Source organism: Danio aesculapii, chromosome 16 (genome assembly GCF_903798145.1).
Source record: "Danio aesculapii chromosome 16, fDanAes4.1, whole genome shotgun sequence".
Lineage (NCBI taxonomy): Eukaryota > Metazoa > Chordata > Actinopteri > Cypriniformes > Danionidae > Danio > Danio aesculapii.
The window spans coordinates 6,883,593-6,908,824 of record NC_079450.1 but is presented as its reverse complement, the minus strand read 5'-3'; the positions used below and the strand labels follow the sequence as shown (position 1 = coordinate 6,908,824).

Sequence of the window (25,232 nt, the reverse complement as noted above, 5' to 3'; positions counted from 1 at the left end):
GGACCTGAATGAATTATTAGACGTATAAAAAGTATATTTTATAATTACAAAAAAACAACAACAACCAAGTAATACTGTAACATTTCTTCCATAAAGCACCGCCAAACAATCTTCATTTCCAACTCTCGAAAAATCATTTATTACAGCGCTCTAATGATCAATTGATTCTAATCCGCAGTAATAATGTTACAATAAAGCAGCATTGTAACATGCATAATAAGATCAGAGACGGCGTCAGACGACGAAACAGCTCTGCTATTTAAACGTGTTAGCGCACTAAAAGGTTAGAGCTCAACGCGGGTTTAGTGCTTTATTTATTGTTAAGGTGCTAAAATCGCATTAAAATACTACTTCAGGCGGATCCCGGAAACCCTTCCCATGATGCACCGTTCGGCTCCCAACGCACCGTATAGCCTTGAGGTTTTACGAGGCTGTGTAAACAGCACAGCGCTATCAGAGAAAAGAAAAAAAAATGAAGAATCTCCATCCAAAGCTGTCATGTGTTCGGGTTTACTGTGCAAATATCACATAATACCAGCCAGCTGCAATACTCCGGTGATGAAATTTCAGGAACTTTCTGATCTCCTGGACTCGGGATCTTTATTTTTACAGGCTTTAATAGAGACTAGTGGGTAATATCAACACGGGCAATCGTAATAAATCATATTTCTCCAACCCTGTGGTCACTAGCCTTCCTAAGAACGCGATCATTTTTTTTTTTTGGGAGGAAAACAATCAATAAATAGGGTAATCATAAGCAGATGCTGGGGAATGTGCTGAATCGAAGCTTTTCCATTTTTAATAGATAAAGATCTAACAATAAAGACTGCTGTGTCGGTTCATTTCAGGATCAATACGCGCTTTGTTCCCAGCGAGCAAGAGAAAAGCCCATGGTAAATATTATTCAGCTGAAACAATGAATACGGTAGCTTCCAAAGTTCAGCAAAAGCACTCAGCAAAAAGTTCACTTTTCCCCATAAATAATAATAACGGTTGCCCGGAGAGCTATAGAACGAAGGCGTGCAGGAGCATTAACAGCTGATGCCAGCTGCTGGAAACCAAACTTTTCTCCTTTATATCGTATGCACACTGCAGAAATATTATAGGATCGTATTGTTAGATTTGGTTCAAATGTGCACTAGTGCTCCTGAGTAAAACATAATGACAATTACATATCGTCTGATTTACTGAAGACCACCTTGTAGTAAAAGTTTGTCTAGCGAATAGTATTAACAGGTATATTTAGGACAAGAATGATGGTTTAGGGGTCAATATTATAGGATCGTATTGCTAGATTTGGTTCAAATGTGCACTAGTGCTTCTGAGCAAAACATAATGACTATTACATATCGTCTGATTTACTGAAGACCACCTTGTAGTAATAGTTTAACAGGCATATTTAGGACAAGAATGATGGTTTAGGGGTCAATATTATAGGATCGTATCGCTAGATTTGGTTCAAATGTGCACTAGTGCTTCTGAGCAAAACATAATGACTATTACATATCGTCTGATTTACTGAAGACCACCTTGTAGTAATAGTTTAAATAGCGAAAAAGTATTAACAGGCATATTTAGGACAAGAATGATGGTTTAGGGCTCAATATTATAGGATCGTATTGCTAGATTTGGTTCAAATGTGCACTAGTGCTTCTGAGTAAAACATAATGACTATTACATATCGTCTGATTAACTGAAGACCACCTTGTAGTAATAGTTTAACTAGCGAAAAAGTATTAACAGGCATATTTAGGACAAGAATGATGGTTTAGGGGTCAATATTATAGGATCGTATTGTTAGATTTGGTTCAAATGTGCACTAGTGCTTCTGAGTAAAACATAATGACTAATACACATCGTCTGATTTACTGAAGACCACCTTCTAGTAATAGTTTAACTAGCGAAAAAGTATTAACAGGCATATTTAGGACAAGAATGATGCTTTAGGGGTCAATATTATAGGATCGTATTGTTAGATTTGGTTCAAATGTGCACTAGTGCTTCTGAGTAAAACATAATGACTAATACACATCGTCTGATTTACTGAAGACCACCTTGTAGTAACAGTTTATCTAGCGAATAGTATTAACAGGCATATTTAGGACAAGAATGATGGTTTAGGGGTCAATATTATAGGATCGTATTGTTAGATTTGGTTCAAATGTGCACTAGTGCTCCTGAGTAAAACATAATGACTAATACACAGCGTCTGAATACTGAAGACCACCTTGTAGTAATAGTTTATCTAGCGAATAGTATTAACAGGTATATTTAGAACAAGAATGATGGTTTAGGGGTCAATATTATAGGATCGTATTGCTAGATTTGGTTCAAATGTGCACTAGTGCTCCTGAGTAAAACATAATGACTATTACACCTCGTCTGATTTACTGAAGACCACCTTGTAGTAATAGTTTAACAGGCATATTTAGGACAAGAATGATGGTTTAGGGGTCAATATTATAGGATCGTATTGTTAGATTTGGTTCAAATGTGCACTAGTGCTCCTGAGCAAAACATAATGACTAATACACATCGTCTGATTTACTGAAGACCACCTTGTAGTAATAGTTTATCTAGCGAAAAAGTATTAACAGGCATATTTAGAACAAGAATGATGGTTTAGGGGTCAATATTATAGGATCATATTGCTAGATTTGGTTCAAATGTGCACTAGTGCTCCTGAGTAAAACATAATGACTAATACACATCGTCTGATTTACTGAAGACCACCTTGTAGTAATAGTTTATCTAGTGAAAAAGTATTAACAGGCATATTTAGGACAAGAATGATGCTTTAGGGGTCAATATTATAGGATCGTATTGCTAGATTTGGTTCAAATGTGCACTAGTGCTCCTGAGTAAAACATAATGACTAATACACATCGTCTGATTTACTGAAGACCACCTTGTAGTAATAGTTTATCTAGCGAAAAAGTATTAACAGGCATATTTAGGACAAAAATGATGGTTTAAGGATCACAGTTGAGCTCTGAAATACTAATTAAATATTTACAAAGCGCTATATAGCATTCAAAACACCTGACTTTTATACATTCTTTTATATTTATTGTCTGAATAAATGATGAAGTTTAGTTTTTAGATAGGCAAACCTGAAATTTTCATACCCCAGGCAAATTCTGACTTCAAGTTTGTGTTCAAATGTAAATAAAAGCTGAGAAATATGTTTTTTTCTACAGTGATGCTTTTTGTACATTGTCTTATGTTTTTGGAAAAAGACTGTCAATCAATCAATAAATCAATCAATCAATCAATAAATCAATCAATCAATCAATCAATAAATCAATCAATAAATCAATAAATCAATCAATAAATAAATGTTGGTTGAGTAAAAGTAACTTTAAGTCAGAATTTGCCTGGGTATGAATAATTTTGACCTTATATATTTATTTTATTTTATTTTATCTCAATGTATTTAAAGTAGATACTTGCATTTAACGTGGATTTCCATTTAAATAAAATCCCTTTTTTATTTATTTAAGTTGATGCAAAGACTCTCGTTTTTGACCCATACAAAATTCAACATTTGGTGGAATAAACTATAGTTCTATTCAATATCAAACCAGCATTTGATTCTGTGACATTCTAAACACGCAGCAGTGACCGTTTGCTGAAAACAAATGCAAATGTTCCAACAGTAAGTACCAAACATACCCGCAGAAACATCAGTGGTTGTATTGCTATCCAACAAATATGCAAATTATTTTGCATCTTTGCTTTTGTCCTCAGAATTTGTAGCCATAAAACATGAGTTTTAGTACAAGGCAAAATTATTACAACTCCTATGACATTTTAATTATTTTGCAAATATTTCTTAAGTGCTGTTTAACAGAGCAAGGCATTTTTCACAGTATTTTTTAAGTTCAATATTATTCAGCCCTCTTAAGATTAAGTTTTTTTCCCATTCATTTTTCGATTGGCTACAGAACAATCCACTGCTTGCCAGATTAATCTAGGTAAAATGCACTTTAAGCTGAATACAAGCATCTTAAAAACGATGTATTGCTGCTTGTTCAAACTATTCACTTAAAATGAGTCGAAACAACAAAATTCTTAGGATTTTTGTAGGGGGGGGCAACTTAATTGTTTTATGTTCAGTCCACTTAAATTTGTATTAAAAACTATTAAGTTAACTTAATTGTTTTTTGTTTTGTTTTTTATTTTATTAATTAATTGGTTTGTGTTTGGATAACATGAAAGAACTGTGTGGAATCCAGTATTTGTTATCAGGCCCGTAGCCAGCCTGGTGAAAGGAATGGTTCTTTTTTCCCAAAAAGTGGACCTTTTTGCAGTTATTCGCCTCATTTTTCTTTTAAACATTGCATTTTAGTGACATTTAAGCAATATTTTGTCTGGATTAGCTTGTCAAATGATCATATCCACATTTTTTAATTTACCAAATAGGTTTCCTAAAGATTTATAATAAAGACATGAAAACAAAAAACATTATAAATGAAATATTTTCCCAGTGTTGGGTTGCAACTGGAAGGGCATCCGCTGCGTAAAACATATGCTGGATAAGTTGGCAGTTCATTCCACTGTGGCAACCCCATATTAATAACGGGACTAAGCGCAAAAGGAATAAATGAATAAATTAAATTTATTTTTTTTATTTATTTTTAAAATACTAATTTATCACATCACATATCATTAGAAAAAAAGGGAATATATTAAAGTTTTAAATTAAAAACTATAGTTTATTGTCAGTTATTATAAGGCAAATAACAAACTGGCCAGCATTCAACTTTCATTCATTCATTCATTCATTCTTTTTCCTTCAGCTTAGTCCCTTTATTCATCAGGGGTTCCAACAGCGGAATGAACCACCAACTAATCCAGAATATGTTTTACACAGCGGATGCCCTTCCAGCTGCAAACCAGTACTGGGAAACGTCCATACACACTCATTTACACACACACACTCATACACTACAGCCAATTTAGTTTATCAAATTCACCTATAGCACATGTTTTTGGACTGTGGGGGAAACCGGAGAACCAGGAGGAAACCCACGCCAACACGGGTAGAACATGTAAACTCCACACAGAAATGCCAACTTGCCCAGCCGGGACTCGAATCAGCAACCTTCTTGCTGTGAAGCGATAGTGCTAACCACTGAGCCACCGTGTCACCACATTCATCTTTCTTAAGTCAGAATTTGTCCACTTCAATAATAAAAAATAAAACATAATAATAATAATAATAATAATAATAATAATAATAATAATATTGCAGAGTTTCCCGATTTTTCTAGCCTCTCATAAAAAGTACATTCAAAATTCATGGATGACAACAGACTTAGCATTAAAATTCACTTGAATATGCTTTTTTACAGCTATTTTTTTTATTTCTTTCAAGAATAAGGTCCAAGATTTCAAATAGAATACAGTAATGTAATGGCGGGGTGACACAGTGGGTAGTGCTGTCACCTCACAGCAAGAAGGTTGCTGGTTCGAGCCTCAGCTGGGTCAGTTGGCGTCTGTGTGTGGAGTTTGCATGTTCTCCCCGCGTTCGTGTGGGTTTCCTCCAGGGTGCTCCGGTTTCCCCCACAGAGCAAAGACATGAGGTACAGGTGAATTGGGTAGGCTAAATTGTCCGTAGTGTATGAGTGTGAGTGAGTGTGTATGGATGTTTCCCAGAGATGGGTTGCAGCTGGAAGGCCATCCGCTGCATAAAACATGTGCTGGATAAGTTGGCGGTTCATTCTGCTGTGGCGATCCCGGATTAATAAAAGCAGAAAAGAATAAAAGCCGAAAAGAAAATGAATGAATGAATATATAATGGCAAAAACAAAAGTCGGCCCACAGCAGAATTCCGCAGATTTTTATCTTATCATTAATTCTGTTTATTTACTTGAGTAAATGTGTGTAAATCTATATTTATTCCGTTTTTAAAGTAATTACAGTAATATTATTGGCTAATTTGAAAATGTTCATCTGATTTATGTACAACGCAGTTTGTACAGTAATATTTTCTGTCTTTTAGTAGAGATATTATATATAATAATAAAATAATATAAATACTTATTATATTTATACTTAAAATTACCCTACTTATTAGTTATTATATCTTTAAAAATGTGTTGAAAATAATCTCTGTAAATAAAACCTGGGAATTTCATAGGAGGTCCAATAGTTTGGCTTTCAACTAATGTATATTTATTAATATGTATTTATTTATTGTTTTGATAACTGTTAATCTATCATAAGTTTATAATCTCTCTCTGCATAACTCATCCGAGTTGCTTTGAATAACAGTGTCCTCTAGATGAATGCATGTAAATGTTAACGTTCTCTCTCAAGTGGCCAGACGAATCTCTTTTCACTGGAATCCTATCCCAGGACAGGCTGGTAATAAAAGCAGGCTCACCCCTCTTGTGGCAGGCCTTCAGATGATGTCCAGGGGGTTTGAAGGGCACGCCGGAGAGCTTGGCTCCAGTGCTGCCCAAACGAGAGCGACCCGGTGGGCTCCCGTTCTGCTCCAGGCGGGCCAGTTTAGCCGGAGGCCCCTTGCTGTCGTTCAGACTGTTGACCATCTCGCAGTTCTCCTTCCCCAGGCATGTTTCGCTGAGATGCTCCATGGTTCTCAGCACCACTGCTCACTGTCACCTGAATTAGAAGATTCAGAAAATAACTTACAGTAATAAAGAGCACCGAACCAAAGACTCTCTTCCTGAAATGTCAAATCAAGCCTAATGTTACATGACATTTACAATGTTTCATGCAACGATCACATTCCCATTCTTAGGAGCATGTATTATGCATGTCTAACCCACTGCAGAATCCCATGTGGAGAAAGCAAACAAGCTAGTTTTTGTACAGTCGCATTAACGTGCAGAGGAGTCCACTTCAGTGATCATCAGCGCAGTGTACAATGAATTTATTCAAGAGGGACGGCCGGTGAAATATTTAGCAGATCTTGTGCTTTAATAAAAAATAAATAAATAAAAACAAGTGTTTGTGTATGTTTAAAACAAAATACAGATTTTATAGTGTACAATTTAGCAACACACACAATAAATAAAAGTTTTTCTGAAATGTCACAACAAAGGAATGACCTGGGATTATCCGAAAAAAAAGAGAGAGACACAGAGAGAGAGACGTGCACCTTGCTTTATCGCATTTACAGCAGTGATAAAGGAACATTGCACCAGACACCATGACAGACGGGGTTAGATTTCATCAAACAGGCCAAACAAGACATCAGACATGCAACAATGAATTCCACAGCACTGAACAACAGAAGAACTTGTGACATTGTGCAAAAACCAATATAACTGGAATAGATAACGTACACAAAATAAACAAATAAACTAACCAATACACTTTAGTGGAGTCACTTTTAAAAATCACATCCACTGACAAACGTAATGTGTCACTTAAAAACAACAAAAGCTTAGAGTTCTGACGCTTAAAATGACTTTTGTTGTCGGATAAGTTAATGCATGTTGATTTAGTCATGTACAATAAAATCTTTGCATTGTTTTAGATGCATTTAATAGAATTAAATAATATAATTTAGATTTTTAGACTTAAAAAATCTATGAAAGAAATATTTTAAAACAACCAAATTTCCACTTACCACTTTAAGACAAGCATATAAGGAGCTGAGGATGAACAGCGACTTCAAGTTTAGCCAGGAGCAGCACAAACTTCCCTCGGATTTCAGTTTTATGACAGCTATTTCTATTCTGAGGCACGCAAAACTTCCAGATCCCCAACACTAACGCTAATATCATTAATTACATCGCATAATACACATACACGAACAGTTAAGTACTTTAAAACCAGATGAGAGCTATTCAAATATCAGCGATGCACGCAGTCACACCGAAATACGACGATCTCCGGCGAGTCTATAGAGTTCAATGGAGTTTACGATCGCGTCCAGCGCAATACAACGGCAGCGTTCCCAACGCATCCCATTCGAGCGTCAACAATACGAGCCTACGGGAACAGAAAGCGCTCGTGGATCGCCTCTCATCTAGCCGAAGAACAACAGCACGAAGCCCCGGCGACCTGCCGTCTCATCTCGAGCCCGTACGTGGATCCAAAGCCGCTTTAAAAGTGCGCGATACACTTTCGAACGTCGAACGAAGCGTCAAAGCATCCGCGCATTCCTGACGCGCGCCCGCGTTACATTCTATCTTCAGCTTGTTGTTACATTTGTAACATTCGCGCTCGGTCCTTTTCTTTCTGTTTCCCTTCTGTCTCCCTCTCTCTTTCTGTGCGTGTATGTGTGTGTGTGCGTCTCTCTCTCCCCCTCTCTCTCTTGCTCTCTCTCTCTCTCTGTCCCCATTAAATTATGAGTTGCATCGGCTCATCCCTCCCTCTCCGCGCTGCCTGCCGCTTCTCCTCATCTCTAAACCAGCTAAACGACGCGATTGAAGACGGATTTTTTGGGGGGGATCCTCCCGCTGTCCTGGAGGAGGATGGACAATGCGAAAATAAAGTAAAAGTGCCGGAGGATGAGGATGATGATGGTGGATTTCCGCCTGCAAGCGCGCAGGAATTTTTAATCAGCTTGATTAGAGTGAAGCGGTTCTGCATTTATTACACACACATATACACACGCGCGTACAGGACGCACGCACATATGCGATATCATAAAATCAAAATTTCCTCCAATATAAGCGATCCTTGTGTGGATTTTTGATGCTGATAGTGTGTGTTGAGCTGTTAATGATGGGATGATGATGATGATTGGAATCGGAGGGATGAAAGCAAACGCGGAGGATCGTATGATCGAGTGTGATGATCATATTATAGCAGCTTCTTTTTTGTCGCGGTTGTGTTTTTAAAAAGTTGCGAAAGAGCCTCGAGAGTACAATATTTCTTAAAGCAAAAGGACACGCCATCTGTCAGCGATGCTGGTGCATGACACACACTCATACTCAGGCATACGCACGCACACACATATGTAGCAGGTGACAGCAAACGTCCAACCCTCAGCACACACAAACAGATCAAATTTCGGTATGTGATATACTCATAAATGAACGCACGGTTGTATTCAAAGTAAAAACGTGGGGTAAATAGCATAAAAATGACTATTAATTATTAATATTTTTGAATTAATAAACTTTTAATCTCTTAAAAATGTTTTAAGTGCTCTCTCTCTCTCTCTCTCTCTCTCTCTCTCTCTCTATATATATATATATATATATATATATATATATATATATATATATATATACAGGGGCGTAGCGGACATTTTAAAAGTGGGGGGGGGGGGGGGGCGGCTGTACGTTCATATAATTATTAATCACCTGTTTCTAAATGGTCTGTCTCTAAAAGTGAGGGAGACGTATCCCCCCCATCCCCCCTGGTTGCTACGCCCCTGCATATATATATATATATATATATATATATATATATATATATATATATATATATATATATATATATATATATATCAGGCCCGTAGCCAGCCTATAGAAAGGAGTGGTTCTTTTTGCAGTTATTCTCCTCAATTTCTATTAAATTTTGAGGTTCAAATACTGCAATTTAGTAACATTTCAAGTTCTAATATTTGCTGCATTAGCTTGTCAGATGGTGATCATAACCACACTTTTTAAAGCAACAAAAATATTTCCTACAATTTTGTCAAAGTGCTTACCATACTATTTCACCACAAGGTGTTTATTTAGAAAGGTGAGTTTAAACTGTAAGTTATTACAATTTTATCAATAATGTGTATGAGATTAGAATTTTACATTAAACTTTTTAAATGAAGTAGTATGAAAAAATACTTATTTTTAAAATCTTTTATCATGCGTAACTAAAAAAAAAAATATATATATAAATATGTTAAAACTTATTAAAAGCCAAGTAAAAATATATTAAAAACTGTAGCTTGTGGGTAAATAACACACTGGCCAGCTCATTTCCTAAAATTTGAATAATTAAACATTTAATTTGTCTTAAAGCCTTCTTCTTTGAGTTATTTTCACAATATATGATGGCATACTGTCAAAAAGGGGACAAATGAGTTTATATAGGGGCCAAATTCTGGACTTTATCAGTTGGGGGGTGGGTCTTTCAAACCAACCCCCCTTGCTACGGGCCTGTATATATACAATATATTACAATACAATATTACAATAAGTTCGTATTAGTTAATGTATTTATTTTTTTATTTTAAGATTTATTTTTGGCCTTTTTGCCTTTTTATTAGATAGGACAGTATATAGGACAGGAAGCGAAGTTGGAGAGAGAGAGGGGGGGTAGGTTAGGGAAATGTCCTCGAGCCGGGATTCGAACTCGTGACGCCCTGACGTGCTACTGCACCATATGTCGACACACTAACCACTAGGCTATTGCGCCGACTAGTCAATGTATTTATTAACATGAACTAAAAAAAAAACGCGTGTAGGGCATTTATTAATCATAGTTCAACATTTACTAATGCATTAATAAAATCTAAAGTGCTTGTTAACATTAGTTAATGCACTGAATTAACAAGAACTGTCTGTATTTCAAATAACTGTTAACATCAATGAATAAATGCTGCAATGATTGCATTGTTCATGTCAGTAAATAAGACATCTAACATTATCTGAAACAACCATATTGTAAAATGTTACAAAAACAACGTGACAGCCACACTGAACGTGCAAGAAAAAAACCGAACAACACAAGACACCAGCATGCAGAATGATGTGCAAGGGTCAGATGTGATCACCTTTGCTGGTCTTGCAGTAACACCACATCCTGAATGGTTAAAGTGACGTTCAAAGACCTGTACTCACTGTAGACTTACAAACTAGACATCTTTGTTACTAATTTTATAAATGTATAAATATAGCAGCAAATGAGTTATAAATATTACAGCAAATACAGAAAGGCCAATAGTTTCTAACCGTTGTTTAAAAATAATTATATATATATGCAGTCCGAATTATTGTAATATTTAATGGAAAGATGATTTGTTTCAACACATTTCTAAGCATAATAGTTAATAACTCATTTCTAATAACTCATTTCTTTTCTCTTTGTCATTATAGACTAGATGTTTTTGAAGATATAGTACGAGTATTCAGCTTAAAGTGACATTTAAAGGCTTAACTAGGTTAATTAGGCAGGTTTGGGTAATTAGGCAAGTCATTGTATAACAGTGGTTTGTTCTGTAGCCAATTGAAAATATATTGCTTAAGGAGGCTAATAATATTGACCTTAAAATAGTGTTTAAAAAATTAAAAACAGCTTCTATTCTAGCCGAAATAAAATAAACAAGACTTTCTTCAGAAGAAAAAATATTATAGGAAATACTGTGAGAAATTCCTTGATCTGTTAAACATTACATTGTTAAACATCTGTTAAACATTAAACATAATTTGGGAAATATTGGAAAAAGAAGCCACACAGGAGGGCTAATAATTCTAACTTTAACTGTATATAATGCATATTCTGAAAAGAAATGTATTTGTTTTATAGGTAACCAAGCACATGCCTATGCCAGAATCAACAATTATAATGACTAATAGGCCCAATAATTAATTACAGTGCAGACAGTGAAATATGTTTTTAACGCCGGGTGTGTGCATGTATAGGCATGAAGCTGAAGGTGATCTGAAGTTAAATGAAATCAACACAAGTGCTGAATGAGAACAATAAGTACTACTGCAGTTAAAAACAGGAAATGTAAAAGCAAAAAAAAAGAAGCGGATGCATCTGAAGGGGTCGCAGAAATATGCATCAAATATGCATGTCCTATAAGTAAACATTTCAATATTTTAATTAATTTTGCTTTAAACAATGCACATGAATGCGATGTTTGAGTGTCATCCGCACAGTGCTGAACACATTTCCGGCATTGATGTGAATTTGCACGGGGCTTGTTTTCTCTATGGAGATGTTATAGTCCTTGTGTAACACTTTGGGTGGCGCAGCAGCGACGCTCTTTGATTTTGGCCAAAACTAGTATGACTAACTTACTAGAGAAGCAGATTTGTTTTTAAAATGCGACAACAGCGATGCTGTTTTAAGCGAAACATTTGACCTTTAGTAAAGTTCCGACAGTCATATCAAACTAAAGGTTTTTTCTTTGCTCCAACACTCAAAAAATGTATAAATACATAATTAAAATGAGCTGAAATGACACAATTCTTGATTTTTTTTTTAGGACAACTTAATTGTTTTATGTTCAATCCACTTAAATTTGTAAGAACCATTATGTTAACTTAATTTAAGTTGGGACGACATGAAGAATCTGTGTGAAACCCAGATATTTTTACAGTGTTTACTCAAAATGATGTTTGCAGCTTGTTCAAACAACTTAAAATTAGCTGAAACAACACAATTCTTGAGTGTTTTAGCACAACTTAATTGTTTTATGTTTAATCCACTTAAATTTGTAAGAACCATTATGTTAACTTAATTTAAGTTGGGACGACATGAAGAATCTGTGTGAAACCCAGATATTTTTACAGTGTTTACTCAAAATGATGTTTGTAGCTTGTTCAAACAGCTTAAAATGAGCTGAAACAACACAATCCTTGAGTGTTTTTAGGACAACTTAATTGTTTTATGTTTAATCCACTTAAATTTGTAAAAACCATTACGTTAACTTAATCGATTTGTGTTGGAACAACATGTAGAAACTGTGGAACCCAGCTATTTTTACAGTGTAAACTCAAAATAATGATGTTTGCTGCTTGTTCAAACTACTTAAAATGAGCTGAAACGACTAAATTCTTGAGTTTTTTTTGGAACAACTTAATTGTTTTATGTTTAATCCACTTAAATTTGTAAAAACCATTATGTTAACTTAATCGATTTATGTTGGAACAACAAGAAGAAACTGTGGAACCCCGGATTGTTTACATTGTATTCTCAAAATACTGATGTTTGCTGCTTGTTCAAACTACTTAAAAGGAGCTGAAACGACCCAATTCTTGAGTTTTATTTGGGGGACAACTTAATTGTTTTATGTTCAATTCGCTTTCATTTGTAAAAACCATTACGTTAACTGGCGGTTCATTCCGCTGTGGTGACCCCGGATTAAAAAAGGGACTAAGCCGAAAAGAAAATGAATGAATGAATGAACATTACGTTAACTTAATCGATTTAAGTTGGGACAACGTGAAGAAATTTTGTGGAACCCAGCTATTTTTACAATGTAATCTCAAAATAATGATGTCTGCTTCTTGGTCAAACTACTTAAAATGAGCTGAAACGACACAATTCTTGAGTTTTTTTTGGAACAACTTAATTGTTTTATTTTCAATCAACTTAAATTTGTAAAAACCATTACGTTAACTTAATTAAAGTTGGGACAACATGAAAAAACTTTGTGGAACCCAGCTATTTTTACAGTGTAAACTCAAAATAATGATGTTTGCTGCTTGTTTAAACTACATAAAATGAGCTGAAACACAGTTAGTTTAATGGGGGGGGGGGGGGGTAATGTAATTGTTTTACGTTCAATCCACTTAAATTTGTAGAAACTAATACGTTAACTTAATTCCTTCATGTTTTCCCAACGTAAATCGATTATGAGGAACCCAGCGTTGTTTACAGAGGATTCCAGCATCACAAATGGCATTTGCTTTGGTTCATGTTTGGTCCCCATTTCGCAGTAAAATGTAAAACGTGGACCAAGCGCTGTGGTGAGCGGACTGTGTCAGCCATGTTGACGTGCTGTGGCTGCAGTCTCCTCTGCACTCGTACAAGAGCATCACACAATTTCTGCCGGCCTTGCCAGGAGGGTCCTGATGCTGCCAACAGGTGCAGGCACTGCCAAGAGCCCTGGCACATACACACACACCGCCCAACACCAGCAACTCTGACATACAGAAGGGCATGCAGATTCACAGAGCAGAAATGATTTGATCAACTGTGCTTATAATTCAGCTCTCGCCTATTTAAAGAAGGGTAAACACAATTGAAGAGTTTAAAATGCCAATATCTGCAGCGCTAATAATGGATACGAATACACTGACGATTGTTATTCAAGTCAAGAATATCACTTAACATCCACCTAAATGCATTGGTTTATATCAATTAAACAAAGTGCATGTATTAAATCAGGTGGAAATGTCGATGTGGATAAACAGTTGGAAGCTAGCCTTAAGTGTGTCTGCATATATGCAATATGATTAACAGAACAAGAGCTATAATAATGATAAAAAAATTATATATTATTTATGTATTTATTATCATGTGTGCATATTTATTTATTTATTTATTTATTTATTTATTTATTTATTTATTTATTTTCATGTGTGCATATTTATTTATTTATTTATTTATTTTTATTTTTTTTTATTATTTATTATGTGTGCATATTTATTTATTTATTTATTTATTTATTATTTATTATATGTGCATATTTATTTATTTATTATGTGTGCATATTTATTTATTTATTTATTTATTTATTATTTATTATATGTGCATATTTATTTATTTATTATGTGTGCATATTTATTTATTTATTTATTTATTTATTTATTTATTTATTATGTGTGCATATTTATTTATTTATTTATTTATTTATTTATTTATTTATTTATTTATTTATTATCACGTGTAACAATGCAGTGGTGCAGTAGGTAGTGCTGTTGCCTCACAGCAAGAAGGTCGCTGGTTCGAGCCTCGGCTGGGCCAGTTGGCGTTTCTGTGTGGAGTTTGCATGTTCTCCCTGGGTTCGTGTTGGTTTCCTACATGTATGAGTGTGTGTGGATGTTACCCAGAGATGGGCTGCGGCTGGAAGAGCATCCACTTCGTGCAGGATAAGTTGGCAGGATAAGTTGGCGGTTCATTCCGCTGTGGCAACCCCGGATTAATAAAGGGACTAAGCCGACAACAAAATGAATGAATGAATGAATTATCATGTGTGCATATTTATTTATTTATTTATTTGTTTGTTTGTTTGTTTGTTTGTTTATTATCATGTGTGCATATTTTTTATCTATTTATTATCATGTGCGAATATTTATTTTATTTTATTTTTAATTTTTTATTTATTTATTTATGCAATTTTTATTATGTGTGTATATTTATTTATTTTTTTATTTTTTTATTGATTTATTATCATGTGTGCATATTTATTTATTTATTTATTATCATGTGCAAATATTTATTTTATTTTTTTATTTATTTATTATCATGCGTGCATATTTATTTATTTATGTATTATTTATTTATTATGTGTGCATATTTATTGATTTATTATCATGTGTGCAAATCTAATTATGTATTTATTTATTATTATGTGTGCATACACACATACATACATATATATATATATATATATATATATATATATACACATACATACATACATACATACATACATACATACATACATATATATATATATATATATATATATATATATATATATATATATATATATATTTATTTATTTATTTATTTATTTATTTATTTTTATCATGTGTGCATATATAGTTTTAACCAAGACCTATTTATACTAATATTATAAAACAAATAATTGTGACATTTTTGGGGTATCCAAATTTGTTAATGAAATCAGATGATATATTGGTCATTTTTAAAAAATGAATTAATGAGGATGTTCAACTGTTTTATTAAAGAACTAAACAAATAACAATTCTGTATATCCAACCCTGAAATGCAAGCTTCAGTTCATGTCAAATTCTTCTGAAATCAGATGAAATATTTCAAATATTTTAATCACATGATTTAATGTGGATGTTTAATTATGCATATAAGCATTTAATTATGTATATAAGAATATTTGGGTATCCATATTTAAAAACGAAAGCTCCGTTTCATATCAATTTATACTGAAATCATATCAAATGTTGGTCAAATTATTATAACATTATTAAATGAGGATATTGAATCCTTTCAATTAATATTTGTGCATCCAAAATTAAGACTCAAGCTTCATTTCATGTCAGTTTATTCAGAAATCTGATGAAATATTGATCATATTTTAATAACATTATTAAATGAGGTTGTTTAACACTTTTAATTAAAACGTGTGCATCCAAGTAATCTTTATGCATCCAAAATTAAGACTCAAGCTTCATTTCATGTCAGTTCATACAGAAATCTGATGAAACATTGATCATATTTTAATAATATTACTAAATGAGGATGTTTAACGCTTTTAAGTAATATTTATGCATCTAAAATTAAGACTTAAGCTTCATTTCATGTCAGTTTATACAGAGATCTGATGAAATATTGATCATATTTTAATAACATTATTAAATGAGGTTGTTTAACACTTTCAATTAAAAAGTGTGCATCCAAAATTGAGACTTAAGCTTCATTTCATGTCAGTTTATACAGAAATCTGATGAAATATTGATCATATTTTAATAACATTATTAAATGAGAATGTTTAACGCTTTTAAGTAATCTTTATGCATCCAAAATTAAGACTCAAGCTTCATTTCATGTCAGTTCATACAGAAATCTGATGAAACATTGATCATATTTTAATAACATTATTAAATGAGGATGTTTAACGCTTTTAAGTAATATTTATGCATCTAAAATTAAGACTTAAGCTTCATTTCATGTCAGTTTATACAGAAATCTGATGAAATATTGATCATATTTTAATAATATTACTAAATGAGGATGTTTAACGCTTTTAAGGAATATTTACAGTATGCATCCAAAATTAAGACTCAAGCTCTATTTCATGTCAGTTTATACTGAAATCATATCAAATGATGCACAATTTTTAATACCATTATTAAAAGAGGATGTTTAACGCTTTTAAGTAATAATTGTGCATCCAAAATTAAAACTCAAGCTCTATTTCATGTCAGTTTATACTGAAATCAGATGAAATATTGGTCATATTTAAATCACACATCTTAATGTGATTTTATATTTTTACTACTTTATATAAGAGAATTTTTGGGAGTCCAAATTTGAGATATAAACTGAAGCATTTGGTCATGTTAATTTAAAGAGGATTTAAAAAAAAGCATTAAAGCAACCTTATTTAGACCATATTTTATTTAAAACTAAAAAAGAAACTTTATATAGCATCAAAATTTGATAGCATCCTCAAGACGTTGCATCATTTATTCAGCATTTTCCCTGGAATAGTGACACAAGTGTACATCCGAAGTTAGAAACCCTAAAAACGACAACAAGACAGTGCGCTTTTCCTTCTTTTTTAGCTCCACTGGAGGCAGTTTATCACTCGGCACATTTCACCAGCGCTATTCTGAATGCTCTCACGCGTAGGTGTTGTTTAGTCTACGTGCTTGCCACTTCCGCAATGTTAAATGTGCATTAACAAGATTATTTGAGCTAGTGTTATAAATCAGAGCCAAGAGCATCTCGGCAGTTTGATAACACAAACAGCATGGGGTAGAGTCATCAGTGCCCACCACATACCGAACGGAGACTCCCAATCAATGCAGAGTGCAAATGGGCAGTATACAAATCTCCATTAAAACACCAAGACGGCTGCGTTCAAAAACAAACATTTCCTGGAAACACACGAAAACGTGGAACTCATTAAAGTCTCTAAATATCGCTCGCTGGCACATTTTTTTGAGGCAGAATAGAGGAGCTGTTTTAGTTTGCGGATGACTGTGCACCACTCACATGATTCGTAAGTGTATTAAATAAAAAATTAAATAAAAATAAACAGACCGAGGCCAAGGGGGGAGAGGAAGTCTAATTCCGTAGCCCTTTTTATATTTAGATTATTCCTGTGACCACAAAAACCAGTGTGTACTGTATGCTGCACAGGTATATTAGAGGGAATAGCCGAAAATACATTGTATTGGTCATAATTATAGATATAAACAAAATATTAAGTATTAAATATTAAGACATATTGCACATTTCATATTGTAAATATAGTAATTTTTGATTACTATTGCTGAGAACTTGATTTTCTTGGTATTTTAATGTTTTTTAACCCCTTAGATTTTCTAATATTTATATCTCAGCCAAATAAATGTGTTTCTTACTTAGATTTTTGGTCTTTTTTCTAGTCCAAATATCTAAAACTTCTTAAATCAAGTAGCTTTTTCTATACAAATGTCAAATATTGACTTGATTTCAGAAATAATATGCCAAAATGAAGAGTTTTTCTTTTAAAACAAGCGAAATAATCTCCGAATGGGGTGAGCAAAGTAATCTAATGTCAAAACTAGGTCTTTGCTTAGCTTATTGACAGATTATTTAGCTTGCTTTAAGGTAAAACTCACTTCATTTTGGCGTATACTTTCTTAAAACAACATAATATGTTTTGCTTGTCTAGAAAATGCTTTGTGATTTAAGAATATGTACATAGTTAGACTAGAAACAAGACCAAAAATCAAAGTAAGAAAGGTATATTTTGCAGCGCATCGATGGAAAACCTATTGAATCACCTTTCAGATCATTTCCAAAAATAGACATCTTTAATAAGTGGTAAACACAGTCATTTCTGTCTAGTGCACACTACACTATCGACCCTATAATGTGCACTGTGAAAGTCCCCCTGTGGCTTCCACCTGCTAAAAATAAAAAAAGGAGACTTTTATATCAGCGAAAGTCCAGCCACAACATCCGAATGACAACATTTTGTCATTATTAATTCTGTTATCAAGTCTGTATTAATTATTTAAAAACAATTACACCCTCCGTGCACATTATCAGCCGTTTATTCCTTGCTTTTATCGAATTATAGAAACAAATCCCTTCATCTAACAATCAAGCGAGATTAGTTTCAAGCCTGGGAAATTACTTTTCTGTCACTGCAGTGGGGCAAGCGTCACATGAGCAAATAATTAGCCCTCTAATTTCTGCCTCGTGGATTGCGACGTATCAACAATTAATAGAGTTAAAGCGACACACAGGGAGAGAGGGGGGAGAAAAAAAAAACCTTGTGAAAATGTCTTTGTCCGAGATTTGCTGAGATGTAATGCGTGGGCTCATGCAGAGACAGCGCCTGCAGAACTTTTAGCAGATTTGCAACGCCCGTCATTCACAAAGTTGTACACATTTTAGCATTCTTACAGCTATCAGAAGGAGTGCAGCGTACTCTCACTCACACAACAGCACACATACAGTATACACACAATATTACAGATAGTACACTATTTTTTTTTCTTTAACAGTATTTTGTAAATCAAGTTTTTTTTAATGCTTTTGAATTGCTTTGTGGGACTTTTATTGACATTTTTAATAGTTTGACATAATATATTGTTATAAATTAGGGTATATAATATCTGATAATAAACTGCCGGAACCTTTTCAGTTATTTTACACTACAAAAAAGTAAATAATGCTTTTCTTGCATACGTTTTTACCCTGTTTCTAGTCCAAATATCTAAAAAAGTACTAATTTAAAAAGTATTTTTGTAGAAAAGTAAAAAATATTGTCTTGTTTTTAGAAATATGTCAAAGTTAAGAGAGATTTTAATGTAAACAAGTTAAATAATCCACCAATAAGCAAAGGGGTATGCAAGATAAACTAGTTTTCGCTTTATTTTGATTATTTTTAGATTATTTTATAGATTATTTTGCTATTTTTAAGGACAAACTCACTTTTATTTTAACACATTATTTCTAAACACAAGAAACAACACCCTTTTACTTATCAAGAAAATCCTTAATTTAAGAAATTTCTGATATTTTGACTAGAAACTCGACAAAAGCGCATTTTTTTGCAGTTTAAACACTTAGTTCTATACATATCTATTATTTTTAATACAATATATTGTCTCGAACTACTAAAATGTCATTAAAAGTCACATTGTTAAACTGTTAAACATTGTTAAAGTAAAAAAAAAATAGTCTTGTTTTTAGAAATGTCAAAATCGAGAGAGATTTTCCTGTTAACAAGCTAAATAATTCACAATAAGCAAAGGCGTAAGCAAAATAAACTAGTTTTCGCTTTATTTTGATTATTTTTTGATTATTTTATAGATTATTTTGCTTGTTTAAAGGACAAACTCACGTTTATTTTGACTCATTATTTCTAAAAACAAGAAAAATGTTTTTACTTATCAAGAAAATCCTTCTTAATTTAAGAGATTTTAGATATTTTGACTAGAAACTCAACAAAAGTGCATTTTTGCAGTGTACACACTTAGTTCTATACATATATATTATTTCTAATACAATATATTGTCTCAAACTACTAAATTGTCAATTAAAGTCGCATTGTTAAACTCTTAAACATTATTAAAAGTCAAAAATATTGTCTTATTTTTAGAAATATGTCAAAATTAAGAGATTTTAATGTAAACAAGCTAAATAATCCACAAATAAGCAAAGGGGTAAAGAACATAAACTAGATTTGCTTTATTCTGATAATTTTTTGATAATTTTTTTTTTATTATTTTGCTTGTTTTAAGGAATATCTAACCTAGTTTTGTCACATTATTTCAAAAAAGCAAATAAAAACTTCTCACTTGTCAAGAAGATCCTTCTTAATTTAAAAATGTTTGATATTTGGACTATAAACTAGACAAAAGTGCATTCTTTTGCAGTGTACACACTTAATTATATTATTTCCGATGCAATATATTGTCTCAAACTACTAAAATGGCAATAAAAGTCATTTTGTTAAATTGTTAAACTTTGTTTAAAGTAAAAAAATACTGTCTTGTTTTTAGAAATATTTCAAAATTAAGAGAGATTTTAATGTAAACAAGCTAAATGATCCGCCAATACGCAAAAGGGTAAGCAAAATAAACTAGTTTTACTTTATTTTGATCCTTTTTGGATTTTTTTATAGATTATTTAGCATGAATTAAGAAGAAACTCACTTCATTTGACATATTATTTCTAAAAACAAATGAAAATCGTTTTTAATTTCAGAAATTTGAGATATTAAGACTAGAAATTAGACAAAAATGCATTTTTTGCAGGGTACACACTTAATTCTATACATATATATTATTTCTAATACAATATGAAGATGTAAAAACCTCTAAATGCTTTCTGAAATGTCCTATGTCCTCCTATGTTTATGTTCAGTTCTTTCACTTTAAAGGCAATGATAAGAATTTATTAATCAATATAAACATAAAATTACTGAGCCTACACACAGGAGACAATATCAGGAGAAAATATCAAACGGCATATAGAGGTTTTCGCATCTAAACTCTTCATATATTGTCTCAAAATACTAAAAACTCCATTTAAAGACACACTGTTAAACCGCCCAGTTGAATTTTCAACATGAAAAGTCGACAGAATATAGATAAAAGTCCAATCATGCAATTTAAAATCAATATTTTTTACATTTGAGATATTTCTAGTCTATTTCTTGAGGTTAAATGCAAACTTGAACCTTCCTGTGAAGCGCATGGCAGGCCTGCCGACAATAGATCCGCAGTGTTTTATCAATATACCTCTTCCTTCTCTTTTAAACGTTTTTCTGTGCATGCGTGAGTGTGTGTGCACAACAAATAAAAGCCTTCTTTTGAGTCTACTACACTGCAAAGGAAAGATTTGTAAGGCGTTAATCTGCGTCCCTCCAAATCTCTTATAAGTGCATGTGTGTGTGTGTGTGTGCAGTGCAAAAGAGAGTATCTTCTTTAATTGTTTCTTGCGAGTATGTGGGTGGGTATTAAAACCCTGATCTTTTGCAGTATGTGCATTCCTCTGATACATACTGTTTCTTTGTGTCGCCTTACCAGAACAAAGGATTCGAGAAAACCTACACAGATCGGATAACGACAAGCATAGAAATAGCAGACAATAACACCAGATCAAAACATATGGAGAGTCTAAATTTGGGTTATGCGAAATGTAAAAAAGGTTTTGAGGTGCGTATTTCAAATTCTATTAGTGATGGTGCTGCGCGGAATGATAATATTGCTTTTACGATTTGACACAAATGTCATTTAGCCCGAGCATGACCAAATCGACATGACGCACTTTTGACGCTTTGTCTTGTGGCGCAAAACAAAAAAATCAGCAGATGATTCTTAAAAGCTGATAAACACACACACAGACACACACATACACACATAAATAATAATTTAAAAAAGAAAGGAGAGAGCGCTTCAGGAATTAAGATGCGGATTTGAACGCGACCGTCAAAAATCGCTGCTGATGTATGCAAATCGCTAGAAAAAAAGTTGCTAAATTATTCTGGAGTTGCATGTGATCGTCTGCCGTTTTACATGCTTGACTCAGAGCCCAAGTATGCGCAAACAATCCTCAGTTTTCCTTTCTTGTTTTTTTTCCCCCCAAACTGGTTGGAGCTTGTCATCATCAGAAGTCTCTGATTCATTGTTACCTTTCCTAACTATTAGAAATCTCTTTCCAAAAAAAAAAAAAAAAGAGAGAGAGGGTGGAATCTCCAAGCAGCCACATATTAAAAAACGAGACAGACCTCTTATTTGCTGGCGACAGTCTAATAAATGCATACGCTGGCAGCTAAACAGGTATTTACCGTGCTCTAACCACAAGTATAATTCTTGTCTTTGCTGAGCTGTTATTTCACCCTAGCGCTCATTACCGCCGTGGTAAAGACGATTAATGCTTCGACAGGAATCAAACACAGACCAACCAAGAAGTTCTGGGAGGTGAGGAATTTTAGCTTTCCCCTCCTTGATTGCTGTCACTTACAACAGGACAAATCACGCGAGACGGAGTGGAAATAATTCATCAAGGACGAGTTGTCTTGATTATACTCTCAGGTGCATGCTGAAAATAACCGATGCAGCGTGCCGGATAATTGGTCTCCAAGGGTCGGGAGGGCGAAGGCAGTTCGTTTACCCCTCGCAAAGATGCTACTTTCTAGTATGGAGTGGCGTTTTAACCTCTGTGACCTCTGCTGGATATTTACTGCGTAATTTCACCTTCTGCGTCTGACTTCCTGTTATCATTTGCAGCTCATGCTTCAAGGCCGCAATACTAAACCTGATGTTTTGTGTTTTTTTTTTATCTAAAAGCAGTCCACTCAAGCATGCCAAACTACACTGAGATTTGGGACAGATATATCAGCGCACTTCAACAAGCAACCAGCCGTGGAAATGGGGTTAAGTGATGGCATTAAAAAATGGTTAACAACTTTCAAGTCGACATCAAGAAGACCCACGCGGTTTCACATCAGCAGACTGTACAGTTCTCAATGTGACAACGTCGAAGACGTAATAATGAAACGAGTCGAAAACCTGCATGATCGCAGGCACTTTGAAGTCAAACAGCACTTACAAGAAGCAAACCTGACGCTGGCAGGAAAAAGCTCACGAGATCTCTTCTGAGAAACACTGACCAGATCAACCACACTAATTCTAGCCCAGATAACTAGAGTAATCTCAAGAAGAATAACCTCATTCTTCACCACATTGACCTCCTAATGGGATCTGATATACAATGCACTGAATAAAACAGATTAAAAAGTGTGTCAGTCACACAATTAATATTTTCCCCTGCATTAATTATATCTGATAGTCATATGTATATAATAGTGTGTGTGGAGAGTGTGCATACATTTAACTCTAACATAATAATAACAACAGCGATGTACATAAATTTAAATGCAACATCTAATGAAGCACTTTGTGATATAATTTATTCTATCACACCCCATATAATTGGCAATTAAGAGCAGTAGATATGAATTAAAAGCATGCGGATGCATGTATTCTTATTTTTGCTCCTTCAGAGTGCCTAAATGCAAGTAATTTGGGTCAAAATAATATGCGGAAATGTTTTAATTTCAGTTGTGAAGAATTATTTTTAGTGCCAGCCCCTCAACACACACACACACACACACACACACACACACACTCTCAAATCATACTATTATTATACTGACAGCAGATTTTCGGAAACTGTAAATGCAGTGTTGTGCATAACAAATGCATGAAAACAGATATTCTGACTAACATGCGTTTGCTGGACTTAATGATTAATTCTGCATTATGTAAGTTGATACCTTTAAAATACACATCGCTCTTAAATGTGGCTGCATCTAAATTCCCTAAAGTGAATCCTGTCCATGTGAATATAAATAAACCCTTCTCATGTCTATGAATGTCACAGATATCTAACCACATCGTTCTACAATTGTATAGTAAGTGTAATATACTTGTAATAAACTTATATAATAAGTTCTACATCACACCAGCAGTAAAAAAAACTCGTGTTGTGATTCTCTACAGGCTGATAGTCAGTTTTATTTAGAATCATTTAGCCGTATTAGTCATTTCATCTTATTTAGGAGCATGTCTGTTTCTTGAATCCATAAAATCGGATTTTTCTTTCTGTTTTCCCATTTAGATCTTGCACTAATGCATGCATATGCCGTTAGCATGTGTACGAGTGTAAACAGTCCCACACATATGCTTTTATAGTCTAATAAATCTATGCATTTAATAAAGCATCTGGAAAAAACTTATTTCAGCCTAAATCTGCACTTAGAAATCACATGCACTCCATATATATTAAAAAGCCCTATAGCTGCATTAAAAAATAAAACCAGTTAAAGAATGCATTCACTTCTCACATGATTATTAATTGTTTTTCTATTGATAAGAGAGGACAGCAATCGGATTTGACTGGTCGTTAAATATACAGCAGCTCTGCGTTCGGAGCAGATGCTCAGAGACATCAGAGACAGAAAGGAAATACGACAATACCTTAGAGAAGTTAGCAATCTCCGCGAATGCGCTCGTTTTCCATCCAAAAGTTGAGTAGGCTGGTTTTAACTTCGTCCCCGCGATGAGAGATCCAAAGCCGGGCTGCGTGCTCAGCTCTGCTCGCTGATGGAGATGAAGATGTCCCTGCGCGTGCCGCTGAAGTTGGGAGCGCACGGACTGCGCTCAACGTGGGTTGCGGTGCGGGATAGAAGCGCACGAGAAGGGGGAGGGTTCGAGCTCGATGAGAGGGGTGTCAGGTAAACGAACCGCCCCTCCCCGTCGACATAAGACGATCTGCCAGCTGTGGCGCACCGCGTTTTCTTGCCCCACTTTGATTTTTGGAGCGGCGCGTCTCCGCGCGCGCTCTCCAGGGACTCATCCACTTTCACACTCAGCCATTCTCATATTTACACACCACATGTTAAAAATGTCAGGAAGGAGGACTGTATAAATTTATTTCAAACTTGCCTTCCACGGTGTGTTTACACTTTCAGTCATTTGATTTCGTGTGCGACTTCATTCTCGCAGCTTCCGCGCATCTTAATACGGTAACACACTCACACACACAAAACATTTCATTTTTAAAGCGCGTTCACTAGTTTATAGATCAATAAGTTTTTAATTACGCACATGCACGTGCGAGATTAAAAA

General features: G+C 34.1%; 1 protein-coding gene across 4 annotated transcripts in view; it reads right to left on the bottom strand.

Annotated features, from left to right (window-relative positions):
• LOC130242856 (DNA-binding protein SATB1) overlaps window positions 1–24,768 on the bottom strand; it is a 128,722-nt gene extending 103,954 nt beyond the window's left edge. For 3 of the 4 annotated variants that reach the window (XM_056474793.1, XM_056474796.1, XM_056474795.1), the window contains exons 1-2: window positions 7,604–8,269; window positions 6,392–6,630 (exon numbers count right to left, since the gene is read on the bottom strand). In XM_056474793.1, the coding sequence (XP_056330768.1) occupies window positions 6,392–6,602 (211 nt within the window). In that variant the 5' untranslated portion in view covers window positions 6,603–6,630; window positions 7,604–8,269. Of the gene's footprint in view, window positions 1–6,391; window positions 6,631–7,603; window positions 8,270–24,581 lie in introns of those variants that run through there. The other variant, XM_056474794.1, reaches the window with a different exon arrangement.
• Between the last annotated feature and the right edge of the window lie 464 nt (window positions 24,769–25,232).